Consider the following 22,907-nt stretch of genomic DNA (forward strand, 5'->3'; position numbering starts at 1 on the left):
GTACGTCAACATTTGTCACACAACCAAATAGTTGTATTGTTAGCTGTTGCAAAAGGTGGTACAGTCTGCAGAAATGACTGAATGTGACATATCCTTGTAAATGACCCACAGAATGTCCCATAGGTCAGATAATCTCAGCTCAAGTTTCCCGATGGCTTGCAGATATTCCATTTAGAGTAATATCATCCTTGCAAGGTGGTCCTGAGGTGACCTTGTGAGCACGGCTAGGCAGCATAGTATTACAGGCTGATAATAGGAACTGCATAAAAACACACATAATTACACCTAAACAGAAAGCAGAGGTGCTGCTCATGACCTGATCCCTAAAATATATCTCATCAGTTTCATTAAAAGGCCGGTAGACTTAAAGTGTTTATTTCCTGTTCTCTTTGTATTGCTTCCTTTGTGTAAAATCCCTGTTGTTCCTGCCAGTCCCTCCGTTTTCCTATTAAAAACTGACAACACTAGCACATCGTGGTCAGTTCTTTAGCTATGCTGGGAACTCAATGTGCTCTCCTCCAATGATCAGACTTGTCCTGACACGCCCCCGCTGCACAGCCTATACTGTGAACTGTTGCTTCTCCTTCCCCCAGCTCTTATGCAGCTGAGAAGAGAGGAAGCAGAGGGAATGTGATCACTTATAAAATGGGGAAGGGAGGGATTTATGTTTTTTTTTTAAATCTATACACAAATGTTTTTCCTTTTGTTTCAATATTAAACTGAATTGGCCGTTTTACTTAAAGAAAAAAAGTGTTACTAAACCCAGGACCCTGCAATCACTAGATCTAGTCTCCCAAAGTACACAGAACATGGAAATGCAATTATTTTTAGTAAATATAAACTACTAAATACCTTTTCTCATCAGCAGTATATAGCAGTCATGTGACTTTTATCAGTGTCTAGTTAAAGCTTGTAGGAGGAGTTTTCATTCTCCTTTGACTGTCCTAGGAGGCTGCATGATCACTGACTGCCTGTCTGGACAGTGCTGATCACATTCACCCTCCCAAGAAAAAAAAAAAAAAAAAACAACTAGCAACACACACCAAACTGAGCATGTGCAAAGTGCCCCCCAAGGCTCTGTACTATCAGAAAATGGATTGGGGACAGTGGAAGAAGGGGAGGATCAGAGCAGACAGGATCAGGGCCTTTACACACAATGCACATTATTAACCCCTTAGGTTCCACATTGAGTAGAACAAGCATGCTTTACTGCATATACAGACTGTTTTTACTGTTGTGGGTTTGTAAGACTAACTAACAGAAACTACTACAGCTTTCATAAAAGGCCTAGTAATGAGAAAGACACTGGTAGGAAAGTCAGAACAGCTATATTTAAAAATTACCAAATAAAATAATGTATTTTTAGGTTTGCACAGCTGCTGACATAATAGGATGCTTTCAAGAATGTCTACCAAATAACTGTCCTCAATGCAAAAAACTCCATCTGACACTTTTACATAAATTATAGAACAATCATTGTTATACAGTCCAAAAACTCCACAACCCTTTATGCTTTATAAAAAGAGGGAATTGTGTGTCTCATACACATATGTTCTTCATTAGCAATGGACTGTATATAAATTTTATATTTTAAAATTCTAATGTCATGTTTATTACTAGATTCTTCTTTCTAAGGGCCAGTTCACCAGGAATTCACATGTGGTGCGATTTGAGCCCATTCATTTTGCATCACACTGGATCGCACCAAAAAGGTACTGCTTGAGCTACTTTAAAAAAAACACACTGCAACTGGATTGCAAGGTAATTCTGTATCATGCAATTTGATGCACCACTGCATTTGCAATCTGTGTTTGGGGTGTCATGAACATAACATTCACGCTCGCTGCAGATTGCAACTGCAGTGCGTTTTGAACGCGGTACACGGAACATGGGTTTCAGCACCGCATTCTAGTGTGAACGGGTACTAGAGTTTACTAACTTTTAGGGCCTGTTCACCCCAGAACGCAGCTCAGGAAGCCCATGTTCCATGCGTGTTTCCACATACCGGCTTCAAAAAGCACTGCATTTTTGATCTGCAGCAGGTGTCAAGGTTAGCCTGCACCGGATCACATGGTGTGGTGCAGTATGATTTGAGGACATTCAAAATGAAAGGGCTCAAATTGCACTGCGCTGAACCACATGTGAACCAGCCCTAAGTAGCATAAAATGTAGCTATTGTTTTTATCAGGCTATGAAGGAGCCTGATGAAGGAGCACGCATGCTCCGAACGCGAAGCACCGCCCGCCTCACCCCGCTCCCGGAAGTGAAGACGCAGGTCAGCACAGCGCCCCACGGAGGATCCATGACCAACATCCTGGCTGCCCGGAGGCTCTGAGGACCCTCGGCACCACCGAAAAAGCTACCAGGACCCAGGTCACAGGACTCACATCCCAGGAACCCCCCCACTGGCCTGTGACACCCACACCCCCCGAGAGCACGCGGATGAAACTACTTTACATGCTGGTTTTTAGCAACTCAAATGCGAGTGTTTTTATCTATTGTAATAAATATTTTTAACATACATGCTGCACTTAAAGGGCGCCGTCCTTCTTTCTTTTTTATTGTTCCAGAGCTTCTTCTAGCTTTTATAGACTGGCTGCCTTCCATTTATTCAGCATCATTTTATCCTTACATGGACTAATACCTGAACTTGTGAAACATTAACTACCACCACCAAGTTCCCCCTCTCAGGAACCCCCAACCCACCCCCTTCCCCCCACCATTTTTAGTTATATGTACTCGGCTACCTCCATTGTGCGCCATATTAACCCCTTCTACGTTCACATACACAAGGGAGTATAAAGATTGAACATAGCCATACAAAACAGGAAGTTCTGAAAAAAAAAAAAGCTTGCATTTGATTTTATTTTTAAAAAAAAGTGACTTTAGTGTCACTTTAATCTCATACTAGTAGCCATAACCACACATGTAGTTGGGCCCGAATGATAAATTGCATACAGCCAACATCTGCTAAGTAGCTATGATTTAATACTTTATAGATACAGTGTAAACACAACATAATCTATACTAAATAAAGTGCAGTAATACATTTCTATGTGCTAACTTAACCAAAATAACACTTGTACATAGTCCTACTATATTTAACATGGGACATTCTTTTCTATTTTGCTAGGATGACTTGCAGCTGATAAACACATTTTTTCATGTTAATTAAACTTAGCTGACACAAGAATAAATGGCTTTGGCCAGACTGATAGACCAGACAGCAGGATTGGCATCAATTTAAATTTGGACTTTGCCAGCACAGGCTTAGAAGACGTGAAGAATATACTGGGCAGACTTGATGCCATTTATTTGTATTGGCCACGAACAGTCTTTGCTCTGGTTGTTCAGCTATTCACAGACAAAACCAGAAAAATTAAAAAAAATAAAAAACTCTGCACTTGGTAAGCTCACTGATGAAAGCAGATTTTTGATCTGCGTGAAGATTGGCTAACGAATGCCATTGTGCAGGGTTCTTCAATATGCCCAGATATTATGAATAGGATTTCTCCAGCCTGGCAGATACTAAGAAAGGACAATGTACAACACATTTCTGGCCACGCTCCCAAAGCAACATGTGGAACTGGCAGAAGTGTGTCACATTCTTTAAACTCATCTGTGTTTCAGGGTGTAAAATGGTCATTTCTGGAATTCCAGGAGGAGAAATACCAGTGCAGAGCATGCACATGGATGGTATGCCGCACACTCAGGGCTTTCATGTTTCCCAGGCCCTGCTGTCCTCTTACTTCACTTCTAGTAGACTAAGAACACCCATTATATCACTTAGATGTGGACCTCCTCAAGAGATGTGGAAGACAGAGGAACCTTTAACAATCAGGACGTGTTCCATTAAAATCAAAAGTCTAAGAAGCAAATACGTTTGTGTAATAATCAACCAGAAGACACATTCCCTTTTTAATTCCCTGCCTATGTCTAATGTAACTTATTAAATCGGAGAATGCAGAAGCCCACAGACATGCATGTGGAGGAGCCCCCCCCCCCCCCCCCCGCCAGGAGAAGACATTAGCTCCACGGGAGAGATTCTACTATCAGCAATGTCTGTGTTGATGGGGCAATTGAGCGAATCACTTTCCAACAACCCGAAGAAATTTGCTCCGTCTATGGTCGGCCTTAATCATCTCTTCACAGTTCTTAGTACAAGGAGTGAAAGGTGACTGGCTGCTGCACTTTGTACACCATCATTTCTCTATATGCCATATGATTATCACATAAAAGGTGAATGTTTAACCATAAACACCCGCACTCTACTAAAGCTGCAGAACCAGAAATCCTTGTATAAACACATAGTAGTAGAACACATGAAAAATTATGAAAAGTTTACACATAGGAAATGAACTGACCGACACGGACTTTATTTAGAGCCGGTTCACACAGGGGCAACACGACTTGCAGGCCGACTCTGTGAGGCGACCTGCACACGACTTCAGCGGCGACTTGCAAAACGACTTCTGTATAGAAGTCAATGTAAGTCGCCTGAAGTCGCCCCAAAAGTAGAACAGGAACGTTTTTCTAAGTCGGAGCGACTTGAGTCACTCCTATTAGAACGGTCCCATTGTACAGAACGGGACGCAACTTGTCAGGCGGCTAAGTCGCCTGACAAGTCGCCCCTGTGTGAACCGGGTCTTAATTTACTCAGCAACTAATTGGGAACTGACTAGGCATCACTGAAAAGGGCTGACATCGGATATAAAGTAGTATATGAGAGACAGGGTGGATTTGATTTAAATCATGGATTTAAAATCACTAGTAAAAAGGCTCGATTTAAATCAACTCAATTTAAATCATCATTTTTAAAGCGCAACTGTCATCTCTGCCCCGCAGCGGCTCCTCCTCTTCACTTTAATGGGACTGCTGGTGATTCGGCAGTGACACAACAAAGTGAGGGATGTGGCGGCAGCAGCTGAGTGGATGGCACTAACCGGCGCTGCCATGATGGATCTGAAATGACACGTGCTGTTTAAATGTAAGGACTCAGTCTTGCTGGTAGTTAGAATCGTTAATATTTGCAAATAAAATGAAGGTCTCCTATTTTGAATAATTAGCTGTCAGGTTAGTAAAACAGAATATCAGAACCAATTCAATCATACAGTGTGTAGTGTTCCTAGATTTGAAAAACAATGGGATAAAGGAATATTCCTGAACTTTGGTTTATCTCATGGGTACTGTAAATTGTGTGAATGTAGTGCACGTTATCTCAGCTTGCAGAGCTTGGATTTATTGAATGCTTTCACCAATAATGTAAATGATGTAGATTATACAGCCTCATGCTACAAAACTAAGCTCTATTTCATGCTGAATAAACTAAATTAATACATGTATCTTAAATTAAAAAAATAAATAAATAAAAATCAAAAAAAAAAAAAAAAAAATCTGATTTTTATCCACCCTGATTAGAGACATCCAATTCACAACATGGATAATTCACTAGTAACCAAAGCAGAGATGCCCCTAACTAGCTTCCCAAGTACAAGATGAAGCCAATCTCTGTGCTGTCCACACACTGCAAGGGTTAAATGCTCATTTAGGTCTAAGAGATGGGGAAAAAGCAGTTTTTCATAAGCCTCATACACATGGTTCGATAGTTGTACACCCTTTTGATTTTTGTCAAAAGGGCGTGCGCAGGATTTTGTCTAGCATACTAACTATCCACAAATTGTCGTTCAACAAACACAAACGTAGGGAAGTACTATGAGAGTATAAATAGAAAGCAAATTTCTCAAGCGCCACCCTTTGGACCCCTTCTGCTAATTTCATGTTAGTAGAAGTTTGGTGAGTGTTGATTCGCACTATTTTTATTTGGATGGCAGATAGCATTTGTAATTTAACTTGTTTTGTTTTTTTTTCTGCACAATAAAACAATTGTGTAGAATACTTGGCTATGTGTTTTTCCTCAAATTACAGTTTGGGAGTAGGCAGTTACATTAATAACAATACAATGGAAAATTAACAAGGGACACCAACATAGTTGTATCTTTGATCTTAAATACTATAGGATAATGGTGTTGTGGTAACTCTCTCTCCCCCCCCCCCCCCCCCCCAAAAAAAAAAAAAATCATACAACAACCATAATATTTATATCACTACAAAACAAATGCCTTTTAAAATTCGTTTGCCATAACTACATCGGTATCATCAGCAAAGCAGCTTCATTATTATCCCATTAAAGAAGATGAGAATGTGCGCTGCATTTCGAAATTTCATCATTTGCTGCGTCACAAATGTTAATTTTACATTACGAAAAGTAGTTTACAAGACTGAACTATTCCCGGACGATCCTTGATTCCGATCAGGCGTGTTTGTACTTTCAACTTTTATGTGACGGATTTCTGTACTGACCATCTGAAAATCAGACGTTGAGTTCACATCCAACAAAAAATTTTATAGCTTGCACATCCAGCTTTTGTCTGACGAAAAAGTGAAATCGGCTGTCATAAGCACCATACTAACAATCTGAAAATCTGCAGTCAGCTCGTCTTCCGTTCTGTTTTCCCATCTAATTTTCGTATCATGCCTTTACCTAACCCCTAGCTTCCCTGACAGCTGGCACTCTACTTTACTTTTTTCTCCTAGGCTCCGGTTTGTAAACGGACCCCCGGTTTCTTCACATTTAATGCAAGGTTATGGACCATACATGGACCATGTATGCATTTGATGACGTCAGATGACCTGCGACTGCCAGAGCATAGGGAGAAGAGACTTCAGGGATCAGTCTAAGTCCATCCCTGTACAGAGTGCAGAGACAGACTTGTCATCTGCCGGCTCAGCGGGGATCAACGGAGTGATCCCTGCTGAGCAAGCGGAGTAGTAAAAACGGACAGCCCCTTGTGAAAGGGGACTAACCCTTGTAATGTGGGTACAGCTATGCTCCCTGCCTTAGTATTGATGACATCAGAGGCATCCGATCACTGGAGTGCAGAAAGAAGAGGCTGCAGCGACTGGTCTAACAACACTGAGGAGCCTGCAAGAGTTTAGGCAATTAGGCAAATAAAACTGATTTACCCGGTTGTCCTAGACCTAAATGAACATTAAATCCCTGTAGTGCAGGGGCATCCCCAATGCGGGGGGGGGGGGGTGTTTACCCAGAATTAAGCTTTAAATGAAACAATATTTAACACATTAAATTGCTAAGATGACATGTACACAGCAAATCTGATGACGTGTATAGGTAGGTACATGCAGAGGTTATCCTGTCAGTTCTTTGCTACCACTGTTACATTAGTACCAGTTTCACTATAAAATTTGAGTCTCCCTGAAAAAAAAATATATATATACACCAAATCACATGTGAAAGTACACAATTTTTTTAACAAAAAAAAAAAAAAAAAAAAAAACTTACATCAAATTTGGACTGTCTATAGAAAAACTTACATCAAATTTGGACTGTCTATAGATTCCAGTTTGGTCACATTTCCATGATACAAAGATACAAGAAGCAGGGAGCATTTGTAAAGTTCAGCCTTCTCAAGATATGAAGCTAGGAAACTGCAAATCATAACACGATACTGAACAAGAACAGTGTTTCCTGTGAGCCTACATTAACAGGAAGCCTCAGTTTAACAGAAATAAAGGCTTTCTGAAACCGCTCGTGTCTTGCTAATATAGAGGAGAGAAAAAAAAAAAAAAAAAAGCACCACAATCATTACAAATGATGCAGCGGAAAAAGAAAAAAGAAAAACTGCAAAATTTAGGAGCACACACGTTAAAGTCCTTCTTTCTCAGTACGTCTGTTGGAAATATTATCTGCTTATAAGTGTGAGTTCAGGACTAAAACTTATTCCTTAAAACTCAACAGAGGTATTCTACAGCGTAACTGGAAGCTCTCAAAATGTTTGTCACATCAGAGCATCTACCCTATACCAAAGGCTAAGTTCACCTTTTGGAACATGTTACATGTTCCATCTGTATTTAGGGCATAACATGTAACATGTTTCAGCTCCTGACGCCTCTCCCCTCGATCACCCGCTCAGTGTGACAGCGGGCGAGGATCTTCTCCCCACACCCGCTGCCACAATTCAAAAATAGAGCAGCCCTGCGGGGCTCCACCCATGCGGCCACGTCATTTATTCACACTTTCCTATGAATGAACTACAAGTACCGCCAGCCACTACAGCAGATGGTTTATAGTGCTGAGCGAACAGGGAGGGCGCTGATGAGCGCTCTCATTAGTTCATTCATAAGCTCTGCAGCTTTCAAACTGATAGCCCTGATGGAGGTACAGGCCGAAAGCTGTAGGGCTTTTCTGCAGAAGCCTGCCTTTGCACCCTTGATCCACCGATCACAGGTACATAGCTTTCCAGGCTCCTGCAGGAAAAAAAAAAAAAGCTAAAATTAGAAGAAATAAAACTGTATGATCTCTCTGAAAACTGGAAAATGTCCTTGCTCTATGTGGCCATATAACTGTGAACACGTACCCTGGAATTCCAAATGAATGTCGTGGATACTCCTTAGAATTCGGTTTTGTGGTAGTGCAACAAATGTCACAACTTGCGACAGATTCCTGTAGGTGTTGGTAGGATGTATAGGAATCTTTCGCAACTCTGACATAACTATAGCAAGCATCTCTCCTGCAAAATGGATATTTAGAGAAGAAGTTGGAAGAGTAAAAGAAAGATATCAAATATCCGTTCCTAACGAACTTAAAGTGGAACTTGAGGCCAGAATTAAAGATGGACAAATGAGCAGGAATTTTAATGCAGAAAACACATGCTCCCTGCCATGCACTGTACAAATTCTGCAATGTCGAAACTGGCTGAATTCCCAAGCATGTGCAGGAGTGACGTCCTCCCTGCACATAACAGCGGCTAATTGAGACCTGGAAGCTGGCCGACCGAAGCGACTGGGCAGGGAGTTCAGGGACTAGGGATGAACAGATACCATTTGTTTGTTTTTTTTACCGGCGAGTACCGATACTTTCGGTCAAGTACTCGCCGATCCTGATTACCGATACCTTTGCGGTGCGATCTGAACCCATACAAAATGAATGGGCTCAAATCGCACAGCAAAGAATTGCATGCAATTTGAACAAACAGGATGGTGGTGCAATTCCTAGCCAAATTGCATGCGGTTTACCGCACCGCTCCTGTGTGAACCCAGGCTTAAGTCACTATGACAAGCCTGGGTTCACACAGGAGCTGTAGGAGAAACCGCATGCAATTCGGACAAGAATTGCACCGCATTACTCAAACTGTGATTTGAGCCCATACATTTTGTATGGGCTCAAATAACACCGCAAAGGTATCAGTTTCAGTTATCGGAGCATTTGCAGGACTACGTGTACTCGTGCAAATGCTCAGTGTCAGCACCGATATAGTTACAAGCCTATCGGGGACTCTGCATCTCTGAAGCCGAGGCGAGTATAATTCTACCTTAAAGACAAATTTTGTTACAGAACGGTCTTGAAGATGTGACTCAACCATTACGCGTGTGACATGACCAACAATTTTCTCCAACTTGGAAGAGGTCTATTCACCCACTCTCCTCATCATGGATTTAGCTGTATTCCTTTGCATTTTTGTTGCAACCATAGCGCTATAGAGTAAAAGTGTTGCAAATAACTACTTTTTCATTTTGCGCACATGTCGGTACTAACAATAAAAATGTTGCAGGGATTCATGAATTTGGCACAAGGCATACAACCACATACAGATTGCCAGAAATGTACCACTAAAGCTTTACTGATTTGTGATGGTACCTAACTGAAAGAAGAAGTAGTGTGCGCACTCACCTTCCAGACTGTCTGAACAGGAGGTTCCAATGCCCGTATCTCCACTGTCAGATGTAATGCTGTGTCGTCGCGTGTGGCTACTTCTGCCACTGGGTGAAGCAACTGAAGAATGCCACAATGAACCCGAGAGCCACCCTGGTGAGGGGAAATCTGTACCTAGAAAGAGAGAATGTGAAGAGGTAACTAATCACATACCCTTGTACAAAGTACACGTGCAGCACACATAGGGGGTCTACTAATAAATAGATTCAAACAAGAGCAACACAACTAAAAAGTTTAGTGTAATATAATACAAACTTCTTGCTACTTGTTGAATGACCTCAAACAGGTCACGTGACATCCTTCCTCCTCTTTGAACAGTCTTCTTTTTCTCTCACCATTTCAAATAGATGAGGCTTTGCTTGCTTTAGTGTGCCATAGTATGGAAACCACATATGTAAAGAACAAAGTTGGCCTAAACTGCTGATTTATAACTGGGTCCCCAAGTTCAATTGTCCTCTACACATAGCCTAACTCAACTTTTCATATCTTAAAACTGATCATTGACATTTCCTGTTGAAAAAGCAATAGAAGACTTTTTAAAACAGTAAACCAAGATACAGAAGCTAGGATTCATAAGAACAGCGAAAGGAACACGGCCTAGGAATTGGATCATGCATGCAGACTCGCAACATACTCAAGGAATCAATGAGTAACCAGATTTAGATTTCTAAATTTCAGCTGTTATTGTCTAGTGCATGGGGGTCTCAAAGTTTCTAAACAAAGGGCCAATTAACTGTCCTTCAGGCTTTAAAGGGGTTGTAAAGGTAAAAATTTTTTCACCTTAATGCATTCTATGCATTAAGGTGAAAAAACTTTTGACAGTACCGCCGCCCCCAGCCCCCCGTTTTACTTACCTGACGCCTCGAATCTTCGCTCCTCGTCCTCGTCAGCTTCATTGCAGCTCAGCCTGGTCGCTGATTGGCTGCAGTGGATGGATTGAAAGCAGCGCAGCCATTGGCTCGCGCTGCTGTCAATCACATCCGATGACGCGGCGCGCCGGGGGGCGGGGCCGAGTGATACAGCGAGCGGCTATAGCCGCCGGCTGTATCACGGGAGCGCGCCCGCAAGCACTCACCACCGTGCGAGGGAGCTCGCATGAAGGTGGTAAATGCTTGCGGGGAGGAGCTGAAACAGCCGCCGAGGGACCCCAGAAGACCAGGTTCGGGGCCACTCTGTCCAGAACGAGCTGCACAGTGAAGGTAAGTATAACCTGTTTGTTATTTTAAAAAAAAAAAAAAAACATCTTTACAACCCCTTTAAGGGGTCAGACTAGGACCAGCAAGACTAGAAAATGCCCTTTCTTGCGGTGTAAATGGTAGGAATTGTGCCCCAACGATGGTGTCCGTGGAAGGAATTGTGCCCCATCTACGGTGTCCGTGGAAGGAATTGTGCCTCATCGATTGGGAATTGATCGAATTGGGCCCCCTTTAAGCTGGCCATACATTATACAATCTTATTGTACATTTTTCCATTAGATTTACCCCAAAATATATATATATTATATATAGAGCTGCACAATTAATCGTCAAGATTCGTTATCGCGATCTTGACTAAAGTGTTTCACAATTCTTTCTACGCAAAGAATTCTCTCTGCTCTTCTGAAGCCACAGCCTTCAAAAGAAAGGAAGAGAAAAACTGGGCAGTCTGCCAAGAATCACAACATTCTTTATCAGTTGAACTTAAGTATAAACAATGTAACAATTTGTCAATGGAATAGACTGTGTGTAAGTGAAAAAAGTTTAACCACTTAAACACTAAACCTTTTTCTGACATTTATCGGTTTCACGTTAAAATCATTTTATTTTATTTTTTTTTTGCTAGAAAATTGCTTAGAACCCCCAATATATACATTTATTTTTTTTTTTATTTTTTTTTTTTTTAGTAGACACCCTAGAGAATAAAATGGTGGTTGTTGCAATATTTTATGTCACGCTGTATTTGTATATTCTAAACAATCAGGCAGGCCCTTGCATTTCATTGTTGAAAGTAAATCTTAAAAGGAGATTGTACAAGAAAATTGTATATATATCCAGCTTTAGCCCCAGTCACTTGGATAAATAAAAGCAATGTGCTGTTTCAGGAGCACAATGATCACATTATCTCTAGATCATGGCCAGAACTACTGAAAACATTCAGCTGCACAAAAGATAAAAACATTCTAACTATGCACTTTGTTACATGATAGTACTTTATACCACATAACAGAACGTCACAAAAATAATTATTTATAGGAGTACATACAAGACTTTATATTTAAAATGATAGCAAAGGTATTTTTTTTAAAATATTAAACAGGTTATACTTGTCTGCTCTGTGTAAAGGTTTTGCACAGAGCAGCACCGATCCTCCTCTTCTGGGGTCATCCATCTGCAGTCCTGGTTCCTTCTTCCTTCCAAATGCCCCCATAACAAAGTGCCATGTGTCCATTGACACACACACACCAACAATGAAAATAGTATCGGTCATAAAAATTATATTTCTGATGTGCATTTCCTACAATCACCACTGAATGCCTGTGTTCTTTAGAATGCCTATAGTTGGGAACGTGTCTCACTGCAAGGTCATTAGACTAGTGCTCATTCCTGAATAACTTTAAATGGCAGAAGTACTTGACCTTTCCTCCATAGAAAGGGGAATAATTAGACTAGCAGTTGAATAGAATTTGTCCAACATGATACAAAACCTCTTTGTGAAACCAAAAAAAAACAACGATACCATTATATAGGCCGATTATTGCTCGAATATTAAGTGATGCTCAAATTCACTGCATGACCAGCAATAAGCTGGACACAAATTTATTTTATTTATTACAGGTACTTATATAGTGCCATCAATTTACACAGTGCTTTACATATACACTCACCAGTCACTTTATTAGGTACTCCTTTTCAATTGCTTGGTAACACAAATTGCTAATCAGCCATTCGCATGGCAGCAACTCAATACATTTAGGAATCTAGACGTGGTGAAGATGACTTGCTGAAGTTCAAAACGAGTATCAGAATGGGAAAGAAAGGGGATTTAGGTGACTTTGAACGTGGCATGGATATTGGTGCCAGACGAGCTGATCTGAGTATTTCAAAAACTGCTGACCTACTGGGATTTTCACACACACAACCATCTCTAGGGTTTACAGAGAATGGAGAAAAAGGAGAAAATATCCAGTAAGCGACAGTTGTGTGGAGGAAAATACCTTGTTGATGTCAGAGGACAATGGCCAGACTGGTTCAAGATGATAGAAAGGCAACAGTAACTCAAATAACCACTCGTTACAACCAAGGTATGCAGAATACCATCTCTGAACGCACAACACATCGAACCTTGAAGCAGATGGGCTACAGCAGTAGAAGACCACACTGGGGGCCACTCCTGTCAGCTAAGAACAGGAAACTGAGGCTACAATTTGCGCAGGCTCACCAAAATTAGACAATAGAAGATTGGAAAAACATTGCCTGGTCTGAGGAGTCTCAATCTCAACTACGACATTCAGACGGTAGAGTCAGAATTTGGAGTAAACATGAAAGCATGGACCCATCCTGTCTTGTATCAATGGTTCAGGCTGGTGGTGGTGGTGGTGTTATGATGTGGGGGATATTTTCTTGGCACACTTTGGGCCCTTTAATACCAAGCATCATTTAAACACCACAGCCTACCTGAGTATTGTTGCTGACCATGTCCATCCCTTTATGACTACAATGTACCCATCTTCTGATGGCTACTTCCAGCAGAATATTGCAAGGAGCTTAAAATCTAAGGTCCCTAACTCACATATATACATATACTACAGCCAGTTTAGACAGCAGCCAATTAAACAGCATGTCTTTGGAGTGTAGGAGGAAACCCATATCGGCACAAGGAGAACCATGCCAACTCCAGCCAGGTAATGCCGTGGTTGGGATTTGAACCGACGACCCTAGTGCTGATATTTTCTCTCATGATCTAGTCAGCCATTAGAAAATGGTCAAATGTCTCTGGGAACTTCCCAAGCTCTTCAGGGGAAAGAATCAATAAGTTGGTTTGGAATTTCCAGGCCAATATTTATTATTTTCCCCTGAAATAAGGTGGGGATGAAGATGTATTTCTGCTCCCCATCCTTAGGGCTCACACACATGGGTCAGAGGGCCGTACACTGTCAGAATTCAATGTATTTGTAGCCCTGGGAGTTAAAGAAGCTGACATACAGCCATGGCCAGCAGTCTGTACAAATCAACAGCAGGCTCACAGATACCGTACATCCAAGCAGTTACATTCATACAATGATAGATGCAAGGCCCTGGACGCTTGGATGTGTGGTTACATGTACAGCTGTGGAGTCTGTCAGCTTCTCATTGATTTGTGCAGGCTGTTGGCTGCAACTCCACACAAACCCCTGTGATTGATTCCTGGATGTAGAAATATGCCAAATTATTTACCTCATCAGTAAAATCCTTCAGCAGACGGATTGTGCCTGTGGACTTGACTAAATGTCTGTGGGCATCTTTGCTATTGATGTAAACAGCCTGTTCTGTACCATGGCACTTTGTGGAGCTGGTCTGAACATACAGATTCCAGCAGTAGCAGGTCAAAATGTATTGTAGGCCCGGACAAATGGGTAACCATTTACTTGCTTACATCTGGAAATGGCTAGAAGCTCTGGCCACTTTTTATTGCTGCCTTTGTTTCCATTTAGGAACCCCCCCCCCCCACCATTGGTGTAAGTAGATCATTCAGGGCTCCGGTGCAAGAAACCATGAAGGGGCCCCTCGGCCAGGGCCCTTTCCTCCAAGCCCGGTGGCGGAACACCAGGGCCCAGTCGCTAGTACAACCTTTGTGACCCTGGTAGTTCCGCCACTGGTGTCAGCAGTTTTTTTTTTTTTTTTTTTTTTTATAAACATTTATTTTTACATTTTGAAAATAATTTTTTTCATGTTTTACAATTTGTTTAGGAGCCCCCGTTGCATGCTTTGGTGAAATATCAGGGGTCCAAGCAGACCTCTGATGTTGCACCGTGTAGATGGAGAAAAGAGACTGAGGCCCAGCTCTCCATCCCCGCAGTCTGAACGGATAGGAAAAGCTCTGTACAGAGAATCCTGTTCATTCACAAACCCACGCACCCACCTATAATCACACCAACTGGCTAATGGATGTTGCACGGCCGAGGTAAATATTATGTTGATGGACCGACTGAAACGCAAGAAGGTTCTCAGCATTTGCATTTTTAACTCTGCATTTCTTATCCATATTTAATCTTTTGCCTTGGCTCTTTCATATGTTTACGTCTCTCAAGGGACGTAGCCTGATTTCAGCAGTCAAAGCTCTGATGCACATTTTCACTCTAAAATACGTACTTCTCATCAAAGTCTGTCCTTCAGATTTCTGCTATAAAGTAAGAGCAGAACAGCCTACCTATTTAACCTCTAATACAAACCACATATCGCAGATGTAGTATTCATCCACATATGCGGTGCAGCCATGTTCTAAGTCACTGCTGTGGTTCCAGCCAGCTATAAATACACAAGTACAGTGTAGCTTTCCAAATAGATCATTTACATTTAAATAAAGAGCAGACGTGTCTGGGCTTCCATATCACTCAGCAATGTCTTGGACTTTAGTTTCTTCTTTCAAAACAGCCAATCTAACGAAAGCTTTTCCGTTGCCATAGAAACAACACTCCCCTGTGTCAAACATGAACGCAGCGGCTACCACAATCACTATGTGCCCCATCCAAAATCCGGCTAAAGCATTATTAAATGAAACAAAATAACCGTTACATCACAAGTCTGGTACTGCAAAAAGTTCTAATTTTTCTAATAACATCGCTATAAATCTTTCTCCAGGGAGGACATGGGCAAGAGCCAAATACACAGCTGACATTTACTATGGAAGTAGATCCAAACAGCATGACCGCATTTCACAGTCTCAGCAGTTCTCAACTTTATTAAAACATGTACCCCTTAAGACAAGCCAATGGTTCCCTGGCGTGTGTGTGCGTGCACGTTAAAAAGGTTTTTTGGGTTTTTTTTGTTTTTTGTCATTAGTTTTGGCCAGACTGTAGGAGTGTGTCTCCACCCATTAGGGAGGGGATTCTCTGTCCTGTTTACCAATATCACCTAGAGTCAAAGTGAAAGAAAATCCCATATATATATATATATATATATATAACACACACACACACAAAAGTCAGTACACCCCTCACATTTTTGTAAATATTTTATTCTAGCTTTTCATGTGACAACACTGAAGAAATGACACTTTGCTCCAATGTAAAGTAGTGAGTGTACAGCTTGTATAACAGTGTGAATTTGCTGTCCCCTCAAAATAACTCGACACACAGCAATTAATGTCTAAACCGCTGGCAACAAAAGTGAGTACACCTCTAAGTGAAAATGTCCACACTGGGCCCAAAGTGTCAATATTTTGTGTGGCCACCATTATTTTCCAGCACTGCCTTAACCTCTTGGACATGGAGTTCACCAGAGCTTCACAGATTGCCACTGGAGTCCTCTTCCACTCCTCCATGATGACATCACAGAGCTGGTGGATGTTAGAGCCCTTGTGTTCCCCCACCTTCCGTTTGAGGATGCCCCACAGATGCTCAATAGGGTTTAGGTCTGGAGACATGTTTGGCCAGTCCATCACCTTTACCCTCAGATTCTTTAGCAAGGCAGTGGTCGTCTTGGAGGTGTGTTTGGGGTCCTTATGTTGGAATAATGCCCTGTGGCCCAGTCTCCGAAGGAAGGGGATCATGCTCTGCTTCAGTATATCACAGTACATGTTGACATTCATGGTTCCCTCAATGAACTGTAGCTCCCCAGTGCTGGCAGCACTCATGCAGCCCCAGACCATGACACTCCCACCACCATGCTGGACTGTAGAAAGACACACTTGTTTTTGCACTCCTCACCTGGTTGGTCTCATCAGACCACAGGACATGGTTCAAGTAATCCATGTCCTTAGTCTGCTTGTCTTCAGCAAACTGTTTGCAGGCGTTCTTGTGCATCATCTTTAGAAGAGGCTTCCTTCTGGGACAACAGCCATGCAGACCAATTTGGTGCAGCGTGCGGTGTATGGTCTGAGCACTGACAGGCTGACCCCCCCACCCCGATAACACCAAATTTAACACACCTGCTCCCCATTCACACCTGACCCCCTGTAACACTAACGAGTCACATGACACCAGGGAGGCAAAATGGCTAATTGAGCCCAATTTGGACATTTTCACTTAGGGGTGTACTCACTTTTGTTGCCAGTGGTTTAGACATTAATGGCTGTGGGTTGAGTTATTTTGAGGGGACAGCAAATTTACACTGTTATACAAGCTGTACACTCACTACTTTACATTGTAGCAAAGTGTCATTTCTTCAGTGTTGTCACATGAAAAGATATAATAAAATATTTACAAAAATGTGAGGGGTGTGCTCACTTATATGAAATTATACACATATATACATACACACACACACACACACAGGATTTATAACCCTCCTCTACCCAAAAATGGAAAAAAAAGAATTTGTCTTTAGATCTACTTTAAAGTGGTATTAAACTAATTTGAGAGACCCCATCAGTTTCTAAATGTTTCCCCCTGCCTGTCTTCTGTCATGTACACTGAGCTGCACACACGCAGATCATACATTTACAGCACCCAATCTGTGCCATGACGATGTGACTCCCATGTGCATGCGCAGGAATGACATCATCACAGCCTGCCCTTTCAAGAAGTCAGACAGACATAACCCTGGAAGGAAGACCAGGCGAAAATGGAAGCACCCATGACCCACTGGATCAGTGACAGTGCATCAATGGATGGCACATTAGACAGGAAAGTTGTGAAAATATAATAATATGTACTGCAAACTAGCATATTGTAGCATGAAAAAAAAGAGTTTAAAGTGTTACTAAACAGCAGTAAAATCAGTCTGTAGATGCACACCCATGCGATCCAATTCCTGTCCGAATTTGCAGTTCCCACTGCGATATGCAAACTGATTTGGGGGCGTCATTAACTTTCAATTGACACTCCAAGCAGTTTGCATAGGGCAGTGTGAACTGCCGCTGGGAGACATGCGATGCTGGAACCCGCAGTGGATTCGCAGGGTTCCCGCATCGCTGCAGCATGAACCGAGCCTAAAGAATTTCTATTTCCATAGGTTCAAATCGCACCAAAAAAGTGCAGGCACCTTTTTTGGAGCTGCATCGCATGGTCATTTTGTACCATGCAATCCAGTGCAGGCAAACCGCACTGCGCTTGCGATCCTTTTGGGGCATTGTTAACTTTGTATTGACACTCAAAGCGGATCAGAAACAATACAATTGCAACGTGGTGTGGGAAACACACATGGAAATGCTGCATTTCCCGCACCGTATATGTGTGAACCTAGGATAAATGTGTTCAAATGTTTTCTAAACACTTCAGGTTTTCAATAATGAAAACTACTTTTGTTTCACATATGATTGATTGGTAAAGCAGAGCAAGAGATTCTAGTTTCAATAAACAATCAAAGGATCCCCTTGAAACAGTTCACAGTACCATAATACCACTGTTTTTTTTAAAAAAGCCCAAATTGTACTTTAAATTGGATGAGTATTAAACACACTACATAATGTATGGTTCTACCAAGATAGACACTGCTGCACAATGAGGTCTATCATATGGACATCCACAAAACAACCTTTTGGGATGATTGCCATTGCAAATAAATGACTGGGTTGATTATTTTTTTATACCTACTGATAGAGGGAATACTAATAGAGATGGTGTGGGGCTCTCTATTCCTGCTAATGGAGGCCTTCTGATATCCTTGGAGCAGTTAAGCTAGTCATACACCACTCAATTTTCTCCCAATCAGCACCCAGGCAAGCAGAAGATCAATTAATTCCCCCATTTAGCCCTGGTTCACACTGACAGCGGGAATGACATTTCAGCTCAGTTCAGCTGAACTCGCACGATTTCATTCCCGCATGTAAGTCCCGACTTCAGAGATGTCTGTGCGGGTTGCTGCACAGATGTCCATAGAAATCGCACCCCAAAGTCACCAAAAAGTAGTACAGAAACTACTTTTGCGGATCGCTGCGGCATCGCACCGCTTCGGGCGGTGCAATTGCTGCCGATTTGGCATGCATTTTGACATGTCAATTTGCATGCCAAATTGCTCCATTGTGAACCTAGGGTTAAGCTAAACCATGTGAATGGAAGAATTTCCAATGCCAGCTATTGCTCAGGCAGCCTCAGCACTCACTATTGCTTGAATACAATTGTTGCTGCCAATGACTGCATCTGATGAGATGCAATCGCTGTTTGGTCAATAGCTTTCCACAAGGCTCACATTTCCACCTGGCTCAGTTGATCAAGCTAGGTGGTGCTTACAGGGCCAAGGCTCAGATTTCAGCTGAGTGGCCTGAAATTCGAGTCATCTATGGCCAGTCTTTTGTGCAGGTCAGGAAAAATAAACAGTTCAAGGTGAGATGATTCAGTTCCAAATAAAGCTGGCCATACACTCAAGGGAGGTTTTTGTAAGAACATTCAGGCTCGGTTCACACTTGTGCAATGCGGGAACCAGCGCGATTCCTGTGCGGATTCCTACATCGCACCTGACAACTGCAACCTGCTGCGGGTGCCAATGTAAAATTAATGACACCCTCCAGATCGGTTTGCAGATCGCAGTGCAAACTGTGAATTGGTGCAGGAGTCGGATCGCATAGGTGTGAACACCCATGCGATCCAATTTTCAGTCCTGCACCATTTTGGTGTGAATGCGATTTCAGACAGTTTGCATGGCTAAATTCACATCGCACAGACATCGAGAATCACATGCGATGTCTGTGCTCACACAAATGTGAACCCAGCCTCAATCTTTGCTTTTAAGAATAGGTTTTGGAATTAATGGGATTTCCTGAATGAAGACCACATACTCTACTAGAAATTCGTTCCAAAAAAATACTTTCTATCTTGCTCCTTCGCATTGCATTGAAAAGAAATGACTGTCAATTTGACTCCATTAAAATTTCACACGGGCAGACCGTTCGGACCATCCATTGCCCTCTATGGAGCGGCGGAATGTAAACAGACGCGTGTTCATTTACACCCGCCAACATCTGATCCTATCCGCTAAAAACAGACGGATAGTGGGATCCATTCCCCATCCTTCTGGTGGATTGGATCGGATGACAGGCATTTACATCCCACCATCCATAGAGAAAAAGCGGGCTGTGTCCGTCTCCACTCTTCATAAGCAAAGTGGACACAGATCTGTCATCAGAAAATATTACTGACTCCCGAGTCTCTGGCGCCGGGAGAAAGGCCCTGTTGTCTTCACACCCTGCTGGAGCCTGGAGAAGATGGGTGGAGCCGCACCGCTGGCTTGGCCTCTACCGTTTGCTGCACTGGTTGCTAGAGCCAGTGCCGCCTGACATCTAGCAACCAGTGACGTCAGTCACGTCCGAGCCGCTGCTGAGGAGGAGGAGAGCCCCAGCATTCAGAGCGGAGCTTTCTTCCTCCTCCGTGCCTAGTGTGAGTGTTGGCTCCACCGACCTCCTCCCTCCATCTTCTCCAGGCTCCAGCATGGCGTGAAGACAGGATGGAGCAGTGGCTATGTATCACTGTGTGACGCTACCTGCAATCCCAGAATCTGGATCCCGCTCATCTATATTGCTTCTCTCACAGAATACAGGTTGTATGCTATTATTTATGAAAAAAAAAAATATTAGTATTGACATTTTTGTCTTGTTCAGTCTTAACCACTTCAGCCCCGGAAGATTCACCCCCTTTGATGACCAGACCACTTTTTGCAATACGGCACTGTGTCACTTTAACTGACAATTGCACGGTCGTGTACCCAAATAAAATGTATGTCCTTTTTTCCCCACAAATAGAGCTTTCTTTTGGTGGTATTTGATTACCTCTGTGGTTTTTATTTTTTGCGCTGTAAACAACGCCTTATTTTCTGGCAGTGCCCCTCCCAAGACTAGACTCTGAATCCGCCCCTGCCTGTTACCCACCTGCTCAGTAGGGATCAGCGGACAGAACCCCCCACTGAGCAGGCGGTTCCACTGGCGCACTCCCTCCATGTGAAAGAGCCCTTACAATTAGAGAATCAAATGAACATTAGGAAAATTGACATTTTCAAACAAAATTCTACTGATGTATTGTTAGCTTAACGACCAGCTCAAATTTCAGCCACCATCTACTGAATTCTCAAAAATTTGCGTCACGGGTAGCCTTGCAAGCACCACTTGGCTCGAAAAAAGTAGATTTCAAAATCAACTGAGCCGGGTGGAAAATGATTAACCAAACAATGGCTGCATCAGATCGCTACTGTGTTCGTGGTGCCACCACTCCCTGAATACAACAGCCAGCAATGGAAGTTCCTCCATGCTGCTCATCATAGATGGGGGAAATTGATTGATTTTCTCTTGTTTGGCCCTTGGACTAAATGAGAGAAACCTAAACCACGTATGATTACTCATGGTTCAGTTCATGATTTATAATGTCTACAGACTTAAAAATATTGTTTAACAATTAAAATGCTTGCATTCATCATGTGGGAGGTATGGTAGGTGGCACCCCTGTCTTATGGCCCTGGGTTCACTTCTCTCCAAGGATTCCTTATGTTTATGAAGGTTTCGAAATCCCCCCCCCCCCCCCATATTTTTTTCCACAATCAGAACAGAAGGTTAATTGACTTCTAACCAAACTGGCCTGAGCCTGTGTGATTGTATTCTAGGAGGGACAGACTGTCCGCACTCCTAGGACAGGAAATGTTATGAATGGTTGATGTACTCCACAGAGTTCTGTGGAAATTGTTGGCGATCTATAAATGAATAAAATAAATAAAATCATCCATAATCAACCCGAGGTGAGAAAGAATACAAATTCCCACTGAAGTCAATCACAAAAAAAAAAAAAAAAAAAAAAGCTGTCTTCTCTCTGAGAAAATGCGGGCATAACATAAATCAACGGAGACATGAAAATGATGTACATATTCCTACCCTTCAAACCTCATCCCTGCTGTCAGGAGGATAATTTCAGGGTGTCTAAATTTCTCCTCATCATTCACACATAGACAAAGAAAGTTGCTTAGCAGTGGGAGGTAACCTGAGAACAGTAAAGGCTGTAAACGCAATGTATTCATCTGCATAAACAGAGAAAATACAAATCATGCCATGAATAATGATGGGTGCATGCAAGAACTCATGGCAGCCAATAGGAAACCCCCGTTATGATTTGTTTGTTGTAATTAGTTTCAAGAAAGCTGAATTGTTATTGGATGCCATGTGTTAGCACAATCAAAATATTTGCACTGGTGTTAAAGGGTAACTCTGAATTTAGGGAAAAATGATGCGTCAGGCTGTCGGTGTAAATGTCCGTACATAGTAATACACAGCCCTAGAGTGAGTATCCATTATAATGCTTGTAATGGCATGCGCTCATTGGTCAACGCAACCATGTGACAGTGCTCACCAATGAGAAGTGCATCTGAGGATTCTCCATCCCTTAAGGTGACCCTGAAGAAATAGGTGCTTCTCAAAAGTCAATGCGGTCACATTGACCCATGAGTGCTGCCATTGCAAGCATTATGAAGGATATTTACTTTTGGGCTGTGTATTGCAGTATATGGACCACTTCATCAGCAGCAAGGGGCATCCCAGTAACTTGATGTGCAGTGAGAATTGGGGGGATGGGCCAGGATATTTGGAGTCATTTCACCTTTTCAATGTCTCCAATACGAGGACCACACTTTATAATTTAACGCGGAGTTCCACCCACATTTGGCACCCTTTGGGGGGAGCGGGTACCCGTTTTTGACAGGTAACCTGTACCCACTCCCATCAGACCTCACCGTGGTGAGGTACATCAGAAGGGTGGCCCCCTCCTCCTTCCCCTACGGTCGGGCCGGTAGGAGAGCTCAGCCGCGCTTCGCACAGTAGGAATCCGGCCGTAAGGCTTCGCGGCCGGGTTCCCTGACTGGCAACGGCAGCACCCAACAGCCAATGGAAGCATCAGAAGCGGTGCCGACATCACTGGACTCCAGGACAGGTACGTGCCCTAATATTAAAAGTCAACAGCTACAGTATTTTTTGAGGGGAAGGCTACCTCATCACATTAGAACCCTCTTTGAAACCAGATCTCCCTTACACA

The 22,907-nt window shown here is 42.6% G+C and overlaps 1 protein-coding gene across 3 annotated transcripts in view; it reads right to left on the reverse strand.

The window, feature by feature from the left end:
- The window catches only part of CEP85L (centrosomal protein 85 like), a 212,905-nt gene that overhangs the window by 171,651 nt on the left and 18,347 nt on the right, over positions 1-22,907 (reverse strand). The window contains exon 2 of one of the 3 annotated variants that reach the window (XM_073627156.1): positions 9,749-9,904. In XM_073627156.1, coding sequence (XP_073483257.1) covers positions 9,749-9,904 — 156 coding nt within the window. Of the gene's footprint in view, positions 1-7,360; positions 7,529-9,748; positions 9,905-22,907 lie in introns of those variants that run through there. The other 2 variants (XM_073627157.1, XM_073627158.1) reach the window with 2 other exon arrangements.

The sequence above is a fragment of the Aquarana catesbeiana genome, linkage group LG04 (assembly GCF_042186555.1).
Source record: "Aquarana catesbeiana isolate 2022-GZ linkage group LG04, ASM4218655v1, whole genome shotgun sequence".
In the NCBI taxonomy this organism is placed as follows: Eukaryota; Metazoa; Chordata; class Amphibia; order Anura; family Ranidae; genus Aquarana; species Aquarana catesbeiana.